The sequence below is a fragment of the Anas acuta genome, chromosome 2 (assembly GCF_963932015.1).
Source record: "Anas acuta chromosome 2, bAnaAcu1.1, whole genome shotgun sequence".
Lineage (NCBI taxonomy): Eukaryota > Metazoa > Chordata > Aves > Anseriformes > Anatidae > Anas > Anas acuta.
The window spans coordinates 79,447,039-79,468,594 of NC_088980.1; the positions used below are offsets into that span (position 1 = coordinate 79,447,039).

Here is a 21,556-nt window from a genome sequence, read left to right on the forward strand (position 1 = left end):
CTCGCCCTGAAAGTCAGCACTGGGTGAGTGCTGCCCAGCACGTGCACTGGAGGGGACATGTTCCCAAGTGATTCACCAGATAGGAACCACGCAAATCATGCACCCTGTTGCTTGCTAACATCACAGAGGAGACAGCACGTATCCCCTCCAGAGTGTGATCTTGCAACCTCCAGTGACGCCGACATCCAAGGACTGTTTGCCAAGAGGCTGAATGCTGCGCTGGGCCCTTGGGTCATACATCAAATGTTCACATGCACTGACAGATGTTTATGTTGGTCATCCTGATTTAGCTCCCATTACATCATTTACCAAGCTACTGATGTTATCACAAATGCTCAAACAAGCTGGCGAAGGAGACTCAAATACAAATTTGATTTCCTTGTGGTATGAGGGCATTACAGCCCAGACTGCACCTTGCTCTTAAATTAAACTGAATGACTGCACCGATTCTTTCATCCACTTGAATTCTGTATGGAAAAGAACCTTTTTGTTTCAGAAGACTGACTTCATTCATCATTTGGCTATCACAAGATGAATGAAAGGTACTATACCATATGGGGGGGATCAGACTTTGAATCACAGACTACTGGTATAAAACTAAAAACTGTTTTGTCCTTTAATTTAGGAGCTATTCGGGCTGCGATTTGCTTCAGCTACGTTAATTCCTAAACATCTATGGTTTAGCACTTCCAGTCACTTGTTTTGTGTCTGACTGGACTATTTTAACATACTGAAAATCAACTGAAAGTTGTGAGGGAGCAAAATTAATAAGCACAGGAAGTCCTCAACCTGTTGTGTGTGTGCACACAGAAGTACTGCCCTATTATCAAATGCAAGGGGTTAAATGTAAGCTCCGTGGCAGCCTCTCTGTTTGCTTGGTTGTCATAAGTGTGGGGAGGGAATAGGAAACACTTCACACATCTTGTTTTCCGCTTCTAATGTATTTCTGAGTTTTCTGCTGCAGTCTTTGCTGGGATGTGTAATCACTGTGGAATGGCTACTATACCCTTGCTACGCTGCATAATACTTTCCCTTCCTCCTTCTGTAGGATTCCTCATGAAAATAGGCACTTTGTGTTTTTGGCCCTAAGGACAGAACATAATGTACTGTCTCTAGGAAAAAAAAAATCATTAAAACATTTTCCACTACTTAAAAAACAACAACACATGAAGTACTACTGTATTTCTTTCATGCACATGACCTCATAGATACATGTGTGCATCCACACACACACACACAAATGCATTCAATTTAGCTATTTATAGAGCTCTATAATTTTTCCTGGCTCGAGTTTGAGTGAGCTTCCCCTGATGGGGTTCGGTTCACACGGTTTCACGGCCCGTCATTTTGCTGCGAGTTCACATTCGTGGAACATCCCCTCCCGATCCCCGCCTCCTCCGACAATCCCGCTCTGCCGATTACACCGGCTGCTCGCTTTACTGAACTTATCAGGAAAAAACAGAGGGGTTTTTCTCTCCCAAGGAGCTGTGTGTGTTTTCTCACTCTTTCTTACCATCTCCTAGCGGCAAAACTCACGGATACAGTCGCAGCCTTGGGCAGCCACCCCTGTTTTGCTGATATAACCTTCGACACGCGTCAAGAGGGTCTCAGCAGAGTCACGTAAAGCCCTTCCAGGCATGCTGTCACTCCCTTGAGTAGGAGCTATGCAGGTTTCAAAAACATTTGCGAGCCACTGAGCCTTGGTGGGCATCCACACTGCACTGAACTTTTTCTTGCTCCACTTTCGGTGAGATGAGCTCAGATCCCTCAAGGCAGGGAAAACTTTTTCTCACCCTGGAGCTAGCCTGCCTTTTAGTCCCTCCATATTTCAGCAAATGGGCTTGCCCCAGGGTGAAGGCTGCCCCTGACTGACCTAAGACAGTGGGGTCTGCTGGTATTTCATCTCTTCCCAACCCCTTTCTGGCTCTCTGGGCTGGGGAGGAAAGGCTGAACTGGAGCGAAATCCAGCAACCTCTTACTGCAAGAGTGCCTGCTGAGAGCTAAGCACCAGCCTGCAAAACTCCCAGCTATGCTCTACTCTCTTCTGGAAAGAAACCAGCCCCCAGCTGCACCAAGGTGGGATGCTGGAGGACACAAAACAACAACAGAGAAACAACCAAGCTGTCCCCCTTTCCACATGAAAGGGCTCAGCACAGTTGGACCTGAGAGGTACAGCCTACCCAGAGAGGCACAGCTCAGAGAGCAAAAAGCTATTAAAGCAAAAACCCATGAGGCAGATAACAGCTCACGCCAGAGTTCTCAAAATTTAAGTGTTGATTGTTCAAAATTTATGTCTAGATTTTTCTTAAGAATGCAATTTCCTGGCACATGGTACAGCTCGCTGTAGACCTGCATGTCAGCACAGCAGGCATCCTGTTGCAAAGGTTATTATGGAACTATTGAATGTTTTCATGCCAAATTTGTCCAAATTAAACCGAGGGGAATGGAAATACTTTCCCTGGATAGGTGGTGGTTGTATTAGGTGGGTTTGTTTATAAGGAGAATAAAAGTTACAGCTAAATATAAAAGCAGATATATCATAATATTGTCTGAGAACTTGAATAACATGTCATTCAGCCTGCGTGCTGTGGAAAGAACATTAAGGTCAAGTCTAAAATAAGATCAGTGACTGTTTGACAATAGAAACATGTAGGAGGTAGAACAGGAGAATTTTCCACATTTTTTTAAATGACATTTTTTTGTAGAAAAATGTTCTTGCCTGTCTTGCTACGGGTCCGAGGCAAACCCCATCGAACTTGGTGCAAAACATGCTGCTGAATTCAGCATGTGTTTGATCACCCCCTTGACAAACCTGCATTAGTCATTTGTGCCAGGTGTTTACTTTTTGCATGAGGCTCAATTTGAAAATAAAAGGAGGCTCCTCTGTTGCATTTTTGTTTTTAGAGAGTTTCACTTTCCCCTTCAGCCCTCTGATCCCGTTCCCCTGGAAGTCAATGACTTCAGTGAGGTTCCTGCTACGTTTTAAAGGTAAGGACGGCCGTGTTTGCAGCACTGGGGATCCAGCACAATTCCTGGCAAGGTCAAAAAAAAGGAGAGAAGAAAAAAAAAAAAAAGAAGAAGGGAAAAAAAAAAGACCCACAGCAATACTTTAAGTACTTTATAAAATCAAGTGTTCCTTTTTCACTTTATTCATCCACCAAAACTTGGGGTGAAGATACGGCTCCATGGACCTGCCAGAGCAAAAGCACCAGCAGGATGCCAGGTCCCTGGGCTGCAGCAGGGCAGCTCCGGAGACTAATCCAAGGCCAGGGGCTAAGGCCAATGCCCATTGCCACCCTGTCACGCCTCGGGACACTCCCAGGTCTGGGGCACAAGAAGGGGACACTGCCAAAATTAGTATCACGCCGAGGGCTGGCACGCGATGGCTTTGACCCTTAACTATTCCGCTGGGAACACGGCATTGTTCTGGCCCTATTAAGAATAATTTGCATCTTGTCTAATGGCCCTGGGAGGAAAAAATAAAAGTAAAAAGGGTGGCAGGCCTTGAGGGAGGAGGAGAAGAAATGGGAGTGCTGCCATTTTCTTCTGAGAACTGGCAAAATAAGAAGGCTGACTTTCTTACGGAGCCAGAGGTAAAACCAGTCATTGCAAAATTATTTAATGCCTAACGAATCACCCACCCTTCATTGCCACAACGCAGGGTTTTCAAAACCTCTCAGCTGTACAGAAGAGCTTTTGTCCAACCGATCTGGCAGGGACCTTGACCACAGGAAGCTTATTCCAGAGAGACCCCGAGCCTCTCCCGAGGCACTGGTGGGGCCGACACCTCGTGATAAGGAGTTGCTCTGAAAACAGGGAGAGAGAAAAGGGACCTCTGCCCACCGCGTTTCTCCACCACCCTTGGAGCCCTGCTTCTAAACAGCAGGAAAACAGCATCACATCGCCCTGGTTTCTGATGTTTCTAGCTGAGAGGTGTTTCTTTAGGGATCAAAATGTCCTCAAAAACAAACAAGCTGGCTGTCCATCCCTTGCGAGGAAGCAGGTAGTTTATTCCAGCTGTCAGTGACGGCAAACCAGCTCCGCTCCCACTGTCAGTTTTAGCTCTAGGCCAGTTATTAAAATTAAACAGTTTCATTTGTGGGAATGATGTATTTGTGTCTGCAGGAGGGACAGAAGGGAGCAGAGAGGGGAAAAAGCGAGCAAGCTTTCTAAAACAAACCCTAAGCCCATTTACACAGCGCTACGTCGTGCCAACGCTGTGTCTTCACTCAGCCCATTAAGCTGTCACAACAGCCCCAGCCTGCAGAATGCGTTACCATACCCCAAAACATCCTTCTCCCTGGGTTGGAAAAATAATAATTAAAGAAAAAAAAAAAAAACAACAAACACAGGAAAACAAGTTTTTTATTTCTTGCAAAATAAATACACTATTTCCTAGGGAAACAACCACCCTTAGCAGATGGGAAGAAAAGTACAGAGAGATGCCTCAAAAAGTTTCCCCACCCCTTGTGCCACCCAGACCAGAGAGCCCTGCTCCTCGTCAGCTCATCCCTGGCTTTGAGAAACACTTTACTGGCTGAGCAGGGCCAGGCAAACCCGAGGAAGCCTTTCTGTAGTTTTCCAGCGCTGCACAGATGTGCCCGAGCACCCACCCCAGCCAAGCCTTTGTATGGCACTTTGTGGAGCTGTGCCGGGGCTCTGCCCGCGCGCTGCCTGCTACATGATGCCAGACACCGCTGTGTCCTGGGGGAAGCTCTGCTGCACTGGAAAAAAAAAAGCTATCGACTGCAATCGGGCCAGGATGCCATGCATCCAGTCCAGAGCCAGGCAGGCGATTTTTCTCCTGCAGCCTTTTTTGCAGACAGCCGTGAGCTACCGCAGAAGCCTGAGCGAACTCCAGGCTGGGTCATTTATTTGCGGCCTGATTGCCACCTGACATTTCAAATGAGGGATTTTATTTCCTCCCTTCCCGGTGTGCCCTGCTGCCGCATTCCAGCGCGGGAAGGAGGAAAGCATTTCCCTCTGCAGGCTTCAGAGCAGCGGCGCTATTTATTGCCGCGCATTAGTGGCTCTGGGCAAGGAAGAAGGGAACGGGCCAAGCAAGAACTTGAAAATAATACGCGCATTAGGCCTCCTTCTGGGTTATAGTCGGGACCTTTCGCATCAATCAGCAGACGGGGGATTAGATATTTAGACAGCATAATTTAGTGTGATTTGCCAGATGACTTCAGTCAAGGGTCTTTGGATGCGTCTAACTGAACTTAAATTCGCAGACACTTGGAGCACAACGTAGCGTTTACTTTTATTATGAACGAGGGAGCTTTTTCCTTCAGTTTTTTTCAGTGCCATTTCTTACTTGAGCTGTGCATACATCCTTGATTAAGAAAATCTAACCGATATGTAACACCGATCATCTTATTTTGCTAATTGAAATGCCCACTCATTTACTACTGCATATGAATTCTCCTTTGAATCATTTTTAATTCTTTTTTACTAGGAAAGAAAAAGATAGAAATAGGGTCCCCCTCCTACATTTCATATTACACACTCTGAATATATGATGAGTTTTCTTCAGAAACAAGACCTTCCCTTTAAAGATGAAGTTGACAGTAGTTAATCCCTCCTGAAGACACAACACAGGACTTTCTGGGACCGCAGGAGGAGGCGTTTCATTGGCCTCCAGTCCAAGGACCTGTCCTGACTTTCCACTGAGTCACCCAAGTCTCTGCAGAGCAAGCAGTCGGAATTTTGTCTCATAAGCCTCAATTCAGAAAGATAGCTTAAGCTAATGTTTACCTCATGGTCAAGCCCAAAGGTTTGATTACTAGACACTTTTAAAAAAATATTTTTGTTTTAAAATTGCTTTTTCTGCCTACATCTGAATGGAAGCAAAGGAGTAAGCGTGCACAAAGACACTTTGCATCTGTGCATATAACATAGCTTATTACTCCTTCCCCTGAAGCACCACATCAGCTGTTACATGTGCATTTTGTGGGAATGGAAAAGGAAGGAAAATCTCCCCCATTAAACAAATGCCTGATGAACTGTGCTGATACATAAAGGAAAAAAATAAAGTGGCAAGTTGCCATTCCTCATGCTGTTCGCCCTTTTCCCAAATAGAAACTACAAATCAACAGCTGAAACAAATCTTTCTAACGTTTGCTTCGCAAGTATTGCTAAACACATCCAAACAGCATATTGGAAATAGTTTAAGTCTAACTTCAATTTATTTTTTTTCTTCTTTCTTCTACCTCACCTCTTTTTGTTCAATACTGTATCTTGCATGACATTTTTTTTTCCCCAATTAAAAACCATCAGCCCATCTCTTGATATCATGGGGGTCAACACAGTTCCCAGACCTGTAATGATGCATAGCTAGCAAGATTACCCATCTCATAGGGGGCTGACTGAAAAAGAGAGCTGTTAATGATCTGCCCCAAATCATGTAAGGGTATTCAGTGCTAGCGCCAAGGAGAGGCAGTTGAGTTTTGACTCTCAGCTGCCTTCTGTAACAACTACGTGACAGCCTCTGAATCACTATGTGGGGAAAACAGGGCCTTTTCATTTTGATTGTAGCTGGCACATATACTTAAATGACTCACTGAAGTACCCTGAAGCCCACCACCAAGCTGGCTTCGCAGACAGCAAAATGGAAACATCCTCTTTCTTCCTCCGGTAAAATAAAATAGCAATAAAATGATACATGCACTGAAAGATGTTGACTTTTTTTTTTTGTCCTTTTAACCGACTCTAAATGTGAGAATTGCATAACAGATCCTCAGTTACTCTGTGCGGGAGTAAATTCAGTGGTGTGGGGACTCTTAAAAAATAGAAAACTATGAAATAACATGCCCCAGAGAAAGGTCTGCCCGCAGCACTTAGTGTTCTAATTTCAGCAGCTAACATTAAATATATCCTCTGTTTCATCAAGGTGTATGATTGCCCTTCAAAGCAGTTTTATTTGAACATAAGTACAGATGTTCTCCTTACCCTTATAAATACCTAAACCTTCCCTGAACCCAGCTTAGTACTTCCTCCCAGAGCTCTTCCATGGAAACAGCTACAAAAGGTTAATCGTGCGTTGCAGAAAAGACTATTTTTTTTTCTATTAGTTGAAAACCTGTGGCTTTTTCATTTGATCTTATTTTTCTTGCCGCATATACAAAGTAAACACAACTACAATTGTCCAATTAAGTGCCTCTTCCTGTTCCTATTGAAGTCAATGGCAACACTTTCTAAAATCAGATTTGTTTTCTTACTCATTAGCTGTAAGATCCAGAAACCTGCAAGGAACTTTCCAGTGAGGGGAATTTAGCAAAGTCTACCAATATGCAATCATTACGACAGCAAACCAGAATTAGTATAAAATAACACAAAATAAATTCCAGACTTTTAGATGTGTTTGGAAAAGTTATTTGGTTTCATAGTCTTTCGTGAGCCAAAAAAAAAAAAGAAAAAGAAAAAATTAGAAAAAAAAAAAAGGAAAAATAAAAGCCATCAGATTGTTAATGAAACTGAAAGCCAGAGTAAAATAAAAATCCCTCAAATCTGTCATCGGCATTCATGTTTGCCAAGAAGGCCTGGATGCTATCCGGCTGCGGAAGAGAAGATTTATGGCACCGCACACCTTCATCCATCCTATTATTATACATGAAATGGAAAATAGAGCAGGCCAGAACTGCCCTCAGAAATAATCAGTATTTTGCCGCCACGGAGGAACACGCGTTATCATCATTGCTAAATGACCAGGTACGAGCCCACTGGTAAATGCATTAAAACAAAACCCAGAAGAGCAGGGCCATGGAGGTGATGAGCCTCATGAGGGAGGGGAGGTGGGCAGGGTCTGGCCCCACACAGTTCGGTGGGAGATCATTAGCAGCCATCCCGGAGGGTGCAGTGGGATGCTTTTGTGGGTATTGCTTGGGTGGCCTTGCCTAGGACCACGTGCCAGGCTCTGCTTTCCATCATGGGGCACGACCTGCCCACCCCATGGGGACACGGCGCTGGGGGAGATGGGGTGAGCAAGGCTGCGGCTTTGCATCGCCGCACAAGCAGCGCTTACGGGAAGGGAGGGTGAGGAAAGCTTGGGACCACCAGCTGCAGATGGGGCAGAACAACGGAATGGGCAAACAGCCAAAAAAAAAAAAAAAAGAGAAAAGAAAAAAAAGCAGTCGAATGAAAATGCATGTGAGGGGTGTGGGGAGCTCGTCCTGGTTGCTCGTGATCAGGCAGGCAGCTGTGCTTTCATCAGCGCAGTCACGTGCTTCACCTTCACCTGGGTTACTAAAAAGGACAAAAATGCAATAGTCAAAAGGCTGGAATATCTCCACCCTCGGAGATCTTCAGAAAGCATCTGGATGTGGTCCTGGGCGAACTGCCCTGGGTGGCCCTGCCTGAGCATGGGGTTGGACCAGATGGCCTCACGCGGTCCCTTCACACTTCAACCATTCTGTGACAAACTCATTTTATGGTCAGAGATTTGTTACTTAACCCCATCTATCACGCTGTGTGTTGGTTACAACTGCCCTACTGCCAAGGCTGCCAATCCACGCCGTGGCCACCCGTGCCCCATGCCAGGAGCTGCAGCGGTGGCAGGAGCAGCAGGGTCCTGTGCAGTGTGGCCAGGTGCCGCTGAGACCTGCAGGCCAGCCTGGCCTGGCGGCTGTGAAGCCACAGGGAGAATAAGGACACAGAAAGGCTGGCTCACCTGCATGCCAAAAACCAAACCAGAGGTTTCAAAGCGACACTCAAGCATCGCTCCTGTCTCCCCACCCACTTTTCTCCACCATCACAGGCCCAACAGACCTTAGAGCAGTACGCAAGGATGAACCACAGGGCTTAATTTTGTTTGAGACGTGATATACAGCCCCTGTGCTGCATTAAGGAGCCCAGGCCTTGGTACCTGGCCCCTGAGAAAACGCTCCTGCTCCACACGCAGGCTCACACATCACTGCTCCAGTCTCGGGACTCTGCCCACTCCTAATTTGAAGTGACGTACGGGCAAAACGAAGCCACTTATTTTTCAGCAGAGCAGCAGCTCGAGGGGGCCTGCACTGACGCAGACACAGAGCTGCCTTCTTTCTCAATACTGAAAGTGAAGCAGAACTTTTTAATAGGATTGCTGTTTGAACTTCACGGTTCTTTGCAAGATCAAGGCAAATGACATCACCTCCATAACCAAGACCAGTGGTTCTGAAATTTTAAAGGTCACGGTTAATACATGTATTAAAAAAAAAAAAAAAGAAAAAAGAAAGAAAAGAAAAAGACTTCTGAGAAAATATGCAACCTAACATTGTTGCAGGTTACGCGGAAAGCTGTCACATTTGAAAGGGACTGGGGAGCGAGAGTTGTTTTCTTTCTCTCCTCGTTCTTCCCTCCCCGCTGCCACACAACTTCCCCGCAGAATGAATTTCTCTCTCTTCGGCAACAGCAAAAAGAAAAATATTTTGATAATATTTTGCAAATTCGATTATAAACCCACAAAGCCACAAAAACTGGCAAAAGGACCTAGAAGGTGCAACACTTGAAACTGCCAATTCATTTATTTCACTCGGTGGATTTCAGATCGCTTCCTTTCGACAGTCAAACAGTGACTTGGGGTTAGCCCCACAGGGGATTCAGCCGTGGCAAGGCCGCCTCTCACTGACAAAACCCGCGGCGCCTGCGCTTCTGCGGGGGCACCTGACTGCCAGCATGGCCCTGCCATGCACAGGACAAGTCGACACGCAGGAAAAGTGTGGGCAGTTTTGGGAAGGGACACAGTGTCAGTCCTCATACACGGGTAGGCCCCTCCATCCCACTGGCATCCATAAGGGATAGCGCTGTCCTGCTGTAGGCATCCACCACCCCTTGCTGGAACGATTGGTCTGTGGATTGCCACAGGGTGATTTCTCTCTCTGTGCTTCCTTCTCCAGGTGTGCCAACAAACCAAGCAGAATAGAGGGGGAAAAAAAATTAAAAAATAAAAATAAAAGAAAGGAGGAAGCTCAATGATCGGTGCAGTCAACCCAGGAAATGGGAAACATGGGGTCTAGCTGCTGGTGCAAGAAGCATCAACACGTTTGGCTTTAGATGGTCATCTCAGAAAGCACGTCAGAGAGTAGGAATTGGACACTCGGCTTCCTCCTCCTCCACCAAATGAAACCTTACCACTGCAGAAAGAGGAGCCCCGTTGACAAAATAGAGGACAGCTCAGCAAAAACAGCTGCCATCCAGCAAACAAAGCCTCCCGAGATGTCGGAAGCACAGGAGTCGAATCCCCCAGGCTGGAGACAGACTCCGAGTAAAACCTTGGGAGCAGACTTTAACCATGAAGCTGCTAGGCCAAGCAGGGGCTTATCCATGGCTACATTTGCAAGTGACAATGGTGTACAAGTGACGATGGCCAGGCCCAGAAGACGCCTGCTAGGCCTGGGACATGGTGGGCCTCAGGAACAGCGTCCCTGTGCAAGGCAGGGCTGCTCCCAAATGGCTTGGGTGAGGACTTGCATGAACCTGGGGACTTCTGCCTCCAAGGTGGCTGTGGGTATATAGAGGGGGCAAACCCTAATCTTCCACCTGAGGCCCACCTCAGGTGCTTAAAGCCTTCTCTGTATCTGCCCTCAACCGTGGGACAGAATAAAGAACCGTGATAACAGAACAGCATTGGACGGAAGTGTACAGCTATCACATCCCTGGTTTAACCACCAATGTTATCATTTAAAATGATGTTTTCTAAATTTTCAACACAATGAGGCTTCTCTCACCTGGGCCTCTTCACATTGACATCAAAGATCTATCTGTCTACATGTACATGATGGCACCTGCATCTCCTTCCGTAGTTCTCATGTTCTTGTGCTAAGTCTTGCTTTTTCTTGCAAAGCTCACGAGAAAAGCCGTGTGTAGGACTACCAGACCCCGAAGCGGAGCACAGCTAACAGACCTACACACCTGATGTTGAGTGCCCCAAGGGGGAACCTGTAGAACCTGTAGCTGCAAGACAAACGCAGTTATTGCCCGTATCACACCAGCTGCACCACATTTCATATTCCCTACATCAAAGTTTAAAGCTGTAACGCATGCTAGTCCACTGCAAAGCCAGCCTTTCTGCCACTAAAACATCAGGCACCAGAAAATAAAATGAAGTCATACAGGTGCCAATCAGAAAGCATGCACTACACTAAGAATCACAAAATTGTCGAGGTGAGCTGGTCCTCCTCTTATTTCTTTTGTCACACAGTAAAGATGTTATCAGGCCAAAGTACAATATTGCGGTATCCTGACCTATGTGAAAATCTTTGAAAGCTGCATTTACTTGCCACCAGAACCACAAGCTAATACTAGAGCCTTCGAACAGGCAGTATCCATCTGTTGCTTTCTCTAAGTTTTGAGCAAAATATCATGCTTCATATTGCCATGCTGTTAATTCACATCCTTCCGAAAACACATGGCCAACATGTTGCCAGAATGGATTCAGAATAGGAAGGTTAATAATGAAGACACTTCAGCCTAGCTTCAGACCTGGGTGTAAGCCCCAGGCCCATACAATAGCCTAAAAGCACACACGCGCTGTCCAGCGTGCTTGCTGCGTAACACACACTCATGACTAACTGCAACGCTCTCTTCCTAAACCATGTCCTGATGCTGCACGGCCTCTCATTAGCCCACAAATCCCCAGCATGCCAGGAAGCTAGACATGAAGCGGGAGATGGGGCTACAAAAGCAGGCACCAGGGAGCCTGGGTGATATGGAGATGTATAAGGTTACACTGAGGTCCTCCAAAGCACGGCCACCTACAAGGTGATCGGCTGCTTAGGAAGAGCCACTGACGACACTGTCATGAGCTTTGCATGCAGGGCATGGTACAAGTGCCAAGCTGAAGACTGAGTACTTCACAGAGATGTGTTAAAGCATGCTTTTCCACTGATGTGTCCTGAAAACTAGGAGGGAAAAAAAAAGGATCCAGAGATCCACTGCCCCATGTCACCCTTGATTTCTTCTGGCTGAAGAGAGGATCCCAAGAGCTGCACTTGAAACTTCATTTAGTCTTTAACTCCTTGTAACGAGCTAGAAGGTTCTGCCTGAGCTTAATACTAACCAAATGACTCAGAGGTACCAACCATCAGGCAAAAGCCACCGTGGCGTAGTACTTTGCACATCTTCCATACGCATGTTGCAAATCACACGCAGCAGTACGTGGCATCACACGTACCCAGCATCAGGAGCTTTTGCTTATAGGAAACCTCAATAAACAGCTAAATGGCTGGCGATAAGAAGCATCTTTGCCTTTTAAAGGCATTTAGTGATTCTAGTTTAAGTTACGTCTATTTCTAACCATCAAGAAAGCGCTGCAGCTTTCGCCTTATCTGGCCAATCATTCCTGGTAACACCTGCCCGTTCACATTCGCATTTTTATTCAGTATTTACGTTTCTCCTCATACACTACGCCCACAGGACAACGCATCTCCAGCGTGCTTACAGATCTGATCCAAAGCTCGCTGGAGTCAACAGGATGACTTCACTGGCTCTGCAACAAGACGTGGGCCCCAGCTCCACAAACGGGCTTCCAGCCTGAAGTGGGACTTACGCACAAGTTAGGCATCCCAGCCCAGAAGAGCAAGCTGGAAATCCCTAACCCTTTCGCTGCTCGTGTTTTAACCAGGGAAGCTCTCTGGCAGCCTGAACTCTTTACTGATTTTTTTTTTTTTTTTCATCTTCCCCCCCCAGTTCCACCTCAGCATCTGCTTTGGGAGAAAAACAACAGAAGCAACCCCCGGGCAGTGATCTGTGACACAGGGGATCAGAGCACAGGTCTCCCTCTTCCCAAGCGTGGTCCCAACCACTAGGTGCTGGAATCACTGCCTATACATACGTGCACATGTATACACACACACGTACACACCCACACACGCCTGCTTGTGTATATACAGACAGACAGACACGCACGTGCGCGCACACATTTTTTGCTCCCCCTCCTGGCCCCACGAGCCGTGAGTTTTTTCTTTCTGGGTGGAAGCTCCAGGTCCCGCCTGGAGCGCGGCTTGCAGCCAGGGACCTGCAGCACCCTCTGGGAGATTTCGGCTGAGAAGAAGGCCCCGAAGTCTTCCTCCCTTCGCTGGGGCAGCATGCTCATGTCCCCCACATCCCCAGACACTCATGCCCTCGGCTCAGGTGGGCTCGGCAGAGGGAAGGCAATGCCTTCACGTTTTAATAGATGGTCAACGTGGGCGGCACGCCACCGAGCGTAACGCTAAGCCAGAGAGGGACCAAACGCTGAAAATGTAACGCTTTGCAAACGCCGGGCTTACAAACTGGGAAACACATGCTGTATTTTCCATTCCTTCACACACACCTCCCCCAAAGGCATGCCATGCAACCAAGTCCTCTTGCTGCCTGTGTTTCACGGGAGACCGAGCCTGGAATTACCGATCTCCTGGTCAGCACACCTCCATTTCCAGGTGACTGATGCTCGCTCTCAGACCGTACGTAAAGTTTCTTCTTTGGTACAGCTGTTGCCTGGTCTCACCCCAACACATGAATTTCGCAAGCTTTGTATACGTTCAGCAGGTTTGGTTTGCGGGAGAGTGGCTGGGACCACATTTTGTCACAGCATGTCAATTAATACCGGAAAAAGGAAAGAAATACCCTTCCACTTCCAAATGCGGTTATTTATTTTGGAAAGAGAGAGAGAAAAAGGGAGGGTGCTTGATTGACTACGAGCGTAAAACCTGTCCATTTTCCACAAGTGGAAATCTTCCCTCTCTGGATGATGCTAAAAATCAACCTCAGCCAGAGGTGCCTTCTACCCTGGAAACGTATCCGCATTTGACTTCACAACAAACACTAAATTTTCCGGAACAATCCCATGGACCTGTCTCCCGGCACCTTTGTTTCGTGGTGAGACAAAGACAGACTTCTCACCCCAGAAACATCCTCTGCCACGGAGCCCTGTTCCAGCTGCCACCGTGGCACCAGCAGTCACCTGCCCATTTGGTTGCCTCTAGCACCGTGTCCCCACACACGCGTCACCCCAACATGCAGGGATGTCCACATCCAGGACCTGCCACCCCCTGTACCCATCCCCAGCCTCTGTAACCCCTTCCCATGCTGTGCTGGAACAAGCCTTGGCCAGGGCTGATGCCACCGGTGGGCGAAGGGGATGGGAAAGCGGAGCCCTCCGATGGAGAGGGCACCTTGCTTGGCCTTTCAGCACCTGAGGAGGGAGCTGCAGCTGCTCCCCCCCACTTAAAAACCAACATTGTTTCACTGCAGCCCCACCACGAGGTGACACCCGACAGCAGAGGAGCCAGCAGAAGGCCCACACCGGTGCAAAGATGCAGCAGGCAAACCTCACATCCCGAGGCTCGCACCGAGGTGAGCACAGGTGGACACCCGTGAGCCCCAGAGCCACCCCAGCCACGGGCCATCGGAGCAGGAAAGCAAAGCACGGGGCACGTACCCAGCCTCCGTTGTCCTGGATCCAGTTGTGCAGGTGCCGGTTCAGGTACTCGGTCATCCAGGCGGCGATGCTGTCCACCAGGGGAGACATCTCCCGGTTGACGCTCTCCACGCACATGACGCCGCCGAACTCGAAGAAGGCCACGATGCGGCCCCAGTTCACCCCGTCTCGGAAGAGCTCCTCCACCACGGCCACGAAGCGGCCTCTGGCCGTGAAGGGCGTCAGGTGCAGCTGGCCGGACATCTGGGCGAAGTCCCGCTGGTAGCGACGGGAGAACTCGTCCCCGGCCTGGCGCAGGGCGAGGTGGACCACGGGGGGCGCGGGGCGCAGCCCCTCGCCCGGGGGCGCCTCGCTAGCAGCAGCCGAGCCGGGGGGCTCGGGGTGCGGGGACAGCAGCCCGGCGGGGCGGTGGCGGGAGGGAGTCCCAGCAGCAGCAACCGCAGCAGCAGCAGGAGCGAGAGCCGTAGGCGCGGGCGCCCTGTCCTCGCCGGCAGCCCAGTCGTATCCCCTCTGCGAGAGTTTATAGTGGATGTACTTCAGCACTATCTCCCGGTTATCGTAGCCTCTTCTCCCGGGATGAGCCATGATTTCCGAGAGGGAGCAGCAAGAGGAAGGGAGAGAGGAAGAAGAGGGGCAGGATGAACCCAAAAAAGTAAAGCAGCCAATGATAATAAATTTAATAACACCCAAAAAATTATAATCCAGTTACGGTAGCGGGCACGGTTTCATTCATGGTGACGTGGGGGAGTTCCCAGGGTCTCGGAGGTACGGTTGTCTTCTCAGTGTTGCCTCCTCGCTTTGAGATGCACGGTATAAATACGGGCTAAAAAAAAACGCTGTAAATACTCTACTTCCAGACGCACATTTATTACTTATTATAAACCTGCTTTAGAAAACACTTCCTCCTCGGTGCGGAGACACATTTTCAAAAGTATCCCACTTATTCAGAACCAGGTGCATTTTCCCCTCGGTGCCGAGCCACCGGGGACACGGAGGAGCGGGCGAACGCACACCGCCAGGGCTGCAACTCAACGCGACCCGCAAGGCAGCCTTGGACGAGCGCTAATCCGACGCCCTGCAAGCTAGAAACCTCGACACCGCTCTTTTAAGTGACACCAACTAAATTTCCTCTGTAAAGTACTTACTTGGGACTATAAATATGTTCCTCTGTCAAGTTTCCTCTAAACAAAACACCAGCAACGGCGCGACCCAAACATCGCCAAGTCTTCAGAAACGTTAAGCTCCGGCCGCTTTGATGCTTCAAGTCCCCGAGGGGGTGGGAAAGGGGCAAAAAAAAAAAATAAAAATAAAAATAAAAATCACAAAACCAAGCTCCCTACGATTTCCAATGTTTTTTCCCAGACTCCCGTTTAAGAGGCATCTCCGGAGATCTGTCAAAGCTCAGAAGATCCCGCCTCGGAGCCCGGGGAGGCGAACAGCTCCGGAGAGACGGCAAATCCTGGAGAGCAGCTGAAGCACATCTGAGGGCAGGCTGTGGCCGAAGCGCTCCGTTTTTTCCCTCCAGTGCGCCGTAGGGGCAGATGCATTTACGTAGTTTCATTCAGACACCGATCGCAGGAGCCCGGCGCTTCCACACACACACATATAGAAAAAAATAATAATGAAAAAAAAAAATAATAATGAAAAAAAATAATAAAAATATGTATTAAAATAAAAAAAAAATAAAAGGAAAGGAATCAATTCTTTTTCACCAGCAGGAGCGTCGGGCGGTTTTGCTGCTTTTTTAAAAAAGGAGGCGAGCGGCTGGCGAGCGTGGCCCCGGGCAGCAATAATGCCATTTCCCCAGCCGCTTTTGTACCCGAGGAGGAAGGAGAAGGCGACGAGGGGCGCGGACGGGCCGCCACCGCCACCGCCACCACCGCCGCTGGGCACCGCTGGGCACCGCTGCCCGGCCGCGCAAGGCTCCGGGCGGCTCCTCCGGGCTCCCCGCGCTGCTGCTGCTGCCGGCGGCGGCTCCGGGAGGCTCCGGGAGGCTGAGGGGGGGGTAAAGGAGGGGGGTGAAGGGGGAGCGGAGCGCAGCGGGGGCGGGGAGAGGCGGGGAGGAGCGGAGCCCCGTTGGGGAGGGAGGGGGTGGAAGGGGGGAGGCTCCGGCCGCCGTGGGTTGCTAGAGCTCCGCCTCACGGTTCATTCAAGAAAAGGGGGGAAGGTGGGAGGGGAAAAAAATAGGGAAAGGGAAAAAGGGTGAAAAGGAAAAAAATAAAAAAAAAAAAAAGGGAAAGGGGGAGAGGGCGAGCAGCCCCGCGCCGCCCGGGCCCGCCCTCCATCGCGGCGGGCGCGGGGCTGGGGCCGGCGGCGGGGCGGGGCGGTGGCCTCCTCCTCCTCCTCCTCCTCCTCTTCCTCCTCCTTCTCCTCCTCCTCCACCTCCTCCTCCTCCTCTTCTTCCTCCTCCTCCTCCTCCTCCCCCGAGGAAGCGGGCGGCGGGGGCCGGCAGCGCCGCGGGTGGCTCCGCGCCGCCCCCCCGAGGTCGCTGCGGCTGCACGGATTTGTTTCCAAAGAAGAAATTAAAATTAAAAATAAAGAATTAAAAATAATACAAAAATACAAAAATACAAAATATACAAAATAGAAAAGCTAAGGGTGGTGAGGAATAAACCGAGGCGCCCCCTTCGGTAAAAGCCCCCGGGGGCTGCCCCCGCTGCAGCCCCGGCGCGCACCTGCTGCCGCTGCCCGTGGGTAAGGGGAATTTTAGGGCTTTTTGCAGGAGGGGGCGCCCCGTGCCCCCCTAAACCCGGCCCGGGGGGCTTCAGGGGGGACAGGAGGGCAAGGGGCCGAAGGGCAGGGACGAGCGGTGCCGGGCCGGGAGGTGGGGAGAAATCCCAGGGGAAGGGGGGCGAGGAGCTGCTCAGCGCCTCCCTCTGCTGAGGAGGGAGATGCGCCAGAAGCCCGATTGAATCACCCTGCCTGGTTTTGTCTACAAGCCCACCCAAGGGTGATGGGGATGACGATCCCATTGTACGACCCCCCCAGGAAAAAAAAAAAACAAAAAAAAAACAACACATGAATTAAGCCTGGACCGGGCATTTGCTCCGACGAGGGGGTCCCTAGGGCAGGGATGCTGCCCCTTCACCCTCCTTTTCCTTCCAGTCCCCACTCCGAGAGCTGCCCGGCAGCAGGACAAAGCTCTTGGGGAGGGGGCTGCCAATGAGAAGCCCCCCACCCCCAGCAGGGACGCCCCCTTTCGCTTCAGGGAGCCCCCCTACATCCCGGAGCCGGCACCCTACGGCACAGCCCCGGCGGGGTGCTGTTGCCACCCAGCGGCCGCCGCTGGCCCCCCAGCACTATTTTTTTTTCCTCCCTCCTGCCGGGAGAGGGAAGGAGAAGTCCCCTGTATCCCCTGGGTCCCCTCCCGGCGTGGCCAGGTGCCTGGATGCTGGGTGGCAGCCCCCCGAAAGGAAGGCTTTGGGGATGCGTCGCTCCTGATAAGGAGGCGTGGAAAATGCCACGGGATTTGCTCAGGGCATTTCGTGTGGGGAGACGTGTAAAACCATCGAAACAAGCAGAGAACATGTGAACAGGAAAATAGTTATAGAATTTGTAACCTGTTTCTGGTAGCAACAGGTACAGCAAAACTTCAGGAGATGCTCTGTTTGGAGGGGGTTTGGTAAGGATGCTTTTTTTTCCCCCTACAACATTCAGCACTTTGCTATAGCAATGAGAGATCCCAGCCTTTCTGAAAGGCTAATATGACAACAGCAGTCATGACTGACAGGAAAGCTTGCTAACACCAAACACGGCTGCGACCAAGAGATGGAAACCACACGAGAAAAATCCTAGGAACTGCTCGCTTTAAACTAGGGCATTAAGGGTGAGTCACTGGGAAACAAAACTGTGCCTTGAGGAAGGACAAACCGGGCTCTGGTTTAAAAAAAAAAAAAAAAGGTGCATTTAAAGTCTTTTTTTTTTTTTTTTTCTTATTGTGTCCAATGCATTGCAGCTGACCTGCATTTATGCCTGCAATTGAAGGGAGCGGCATCTTAAACCCAATTATAACGCCACCTGAGTGGGTGATGAGCGTGTATTCAAGTTTCACAAGTTTGCATTACAGTACCGGTTTTTGCCTTGTTTGTTTGAGCTCAGCGGGATAAAACAGCAGCTAAAAAGGCATCCAAAACGCAGGCAACATGTTTTTTGGGGGTGTATAGAACAAAGCAGCGAGGGAGGCTCAGGATGTAACGAGGAACATGAAACGAACGCACAGAGCCAGCTAAGAAATCACTGCTGTGCTGTCAGGTAGCAGCATAACAGGTCGGCTACCAAACATCTGATCCTGCAGAGCCTTCTGTGCACACATCTATCTTCACGTGAGTGGGACCACTGAAGTTCATCAGACGAATAAAAAGAATCAGCTGCAGAAAAGATCAGAAGTAAATTAGGAAGATGAGTAGCAGCTCAGATGAAAGCAGCTCACCTGAGCATTAAGTGGGGCAGGAGCATTGACAAGGGGTATCAGCCAGGCCCAGCAGCATAAAGGACAGATAATTTTGGTGAGCCAGCTTCCTTGCCTGTACTTGGGCCTTTATTTCCTATTTTCTGCCTTTTTTTGTTTCCTATGCTCACGAGCAGGCAGGTTGCATAAAAGCAATTGCTTAAAGGGCTGCCTGAGCAGGCACAAATAAGTGGGGTGTGTGTTTGCTCTGTGTGACAGGACTCAATCCCTGGGCTGCTCCCCGTACAGCCCGTGACACCATAAATGCCAACTGGTGGCGTGTCCAGTGGGGCTTCAGCCACAGCTACGCTTCAGCTGGGTTTCTCTGTTCATGGCATTGGGTGCTTCTCCTTTCCACACCATCCTGTGTTTGCCCTGCACACCCTTGTGCCCACCGGAGCTGCCTGTTCTACCGCTGCAACTTGCCCTGCCTAAAAGTAGCTATTGACTGCGTGACCTTGCGCGTTTGTTTCTGGCCATGAGACCATGACACCCACAGCCCTGCGGTGTCTTTGCCAAGCCACAAAAAATGCCTTGGAAAGAATGCTCTTTTAGAGACCTGCCCGCATGCATTTAATTCCTTGCTATTGACTGCGTAGCACCGGTTATTGCCACGAGCACCTCTTCTGTTTTGCTCGGTGCTGCCTAATACTGCTATCCACTGTGGTACACAGCACTTCTTAAAAAGGCTTTCTGCGTGCAAAATTAAAAGGAGAAAGTAGCATCCCTGAAGTTTGGATGAATGTTTTTCTCGTTTTTAACCAGGACCGCAGCAGGTTAACTGGAACAAATGAGCACTTCTGCAGAGCGCATTCCTGAAAGGGGAGACTGCCTTTCATCCTCCCAGAGCTGCAAATGTTACAGGTGCGGAGCGGATCCTTTTTGTCTGCAGAGCACAGAAAGCTACTGTAAAAAGTTGAAAGCCCGCTTAACCTACAATTACAGTTTATTTCATGGGGCCTTAATTGCACTTTCCAGGAAAGGCAGCGGCCTGAGAGGCTTAGGGTCCACACAGCTCCTGCCTCTCAGAGCCTTACAGTGCTCATCCCTCACCCACCTTTACTTCTTGCCAAGATGTAAGGGGTGGAGGGAGGCAAAACGGCTGCAGCCAGCCCCGTGTAACAGGCCCGATGGGCACCGCTGGAAATCCTTCTCCTTGAAGAAAAAAGGGAAAGCATTTTTGAGTAAACACCTTGAGATAAAGGCCAACACACTTCATTTTCACTGCTTTCTTCGAACCAGCTTTAAAAAGGATATTTCACTACCAGGTAAATTGTGCTGAGAACCTTTCAAAGTCTTTTGAGACTTATTGTTTTACACATTATTTACTGCTGGTATCATTACAACATTTAACTCTGCTTTGGCCAAGGAAATCAATTCTCAGTGTTTGGTATCATGCCTAGTATTAGGCATGTATGTGTTGCTTTACCCTCTTGGGTTTATTTATATTTCTCTAGCAGTACTACTACAGAATTAACTTCATAGTTAGAACTCGAAAGGTTTAAAATTAACATGGGGATTTCCCTCCAGGCTGAAAACAAACTTGTTTTCAACTTAGAAAAATAAAATTTCAGTCTGCCTGAGTGGCACTCTACCATACAGCAAGTCGAGTAGCATATTCCTCCCTTCAAAGTTTCACCAAAAGCCAACCTTCCCAAATCAGTTTTTCAAAATGCTTCCGCTTCTCCAAGTTTGATATGCAGCATCAGGGGTTAAAAAAAATAAAACCACACTTTTCTACTTCCTTCAGTGCAAGTTTCTGTTCAGAACCTTAACAGTATTATTCCCCTCACCCCTTCCCACCGACAACAGATTCATGTGGTATTTTATTTATTTATTTTTTAACCAATTTAGTGCCTGTAGAAGTTGGAAAGCAAGGAAATGATGATGGGAGGTGTAGCAGGAGACCTCATTTAGTTTTCTGGCTCTCATGAGAGTCTCCCCCAAGTGACAGAGGAAAGCAAGTGACTTGACAAGGTTTTATTATCAGCTTTGACAAACACCCACCTGCTCTTGAGTGTGTCTGGTACTATCTGTAGAGGGGAAAAAAAAGTGGAACTATCAAGTAATACGGCCTTTTAACTGAAATCTACCTTTTTTTTTTTTAAATAAAAATGAAAGCTACACTTTTAAATTGCCTACAGGAATGAAGAGCAATCTATTTTGCCCTGCTACTTTTATTGAAAGGGAAGAAGCCAGCAGCTGCAGTTATGAGCAGAACTGTTACCTGCCCAGTGCTCCAGGATTAGCATCAGGCCCCTTGGCTTGAAAACACCAACACCCAGGCTTTAAAATATTTCAGATAGCACAAGCTTTCCTCAATCCGTTTTTGACTTTGGCTCTCTGATAATTCAGTAAGAATGACTTTATAATGAACTACTGTGATTCTGGATGTGGCAGTAACCATCTTAGGGGTATTTCTCCCTTACTTATTTTCTTGGAGCTAGCTGTTCACTCAAGCACTCCTAGCACAGGGCTGGAACAGCAATTTTACATATAGCTGCATGTCCACCAGTGGCACAGAAAGACAGCCACTGTGGACCTATGATTTCTATTGTTTACCCACTAGGAAGGAGGAGAATCACTTGGCTCATCAGGATTCACAAGCAATTCCAGAGAGCACAAGCCCCAGTTATATGCTGGCGGCACCTCCTACGGTAAGGGCAGATTTTGTCAGTTCAGTGCCACGTTCCACTACAGTTTGATGACAA

The 21,556-nt window shown here is 48.8% G+C and overlaps 1 protein-coding gene across 2 annotated transcripts in view; it reads right to left on the reverse strand.

The window, feature by feature from the left end:
* BCL2 (BCL2 apoptosis regulator) overlaps positions 1–16,537 on the reverse strand; it is an 86,248-nt gene extending 69,711 nt beyond the window's left edge. The window contains exons 1-2 of one of the 2 annotated variants that reach the window (XM_068670911.1): positions 15,544–16,528; positions 14,399–15,221 (exon numbers count right to left, since the gene is read on the reverse strand). In XM_068670911.1, coding sequence (XP_068527012.1) covers positions 14,399–14,983 — 585 coding nt within the window. In that variant the 5' untranslated portion in view covers positions 14,984–15,221; positions 15,544–16,528. Of the gene's footprint in view, positions 1–4,497; positions 8,245–14,398 lie in introns of those variants that run through there. The other variant, XM_068670912.1, reaches the window with a different exon arrangement.
* Between the last annotated feature and the right edge of the window lie 5,019 nt (positions 16,538–21,556).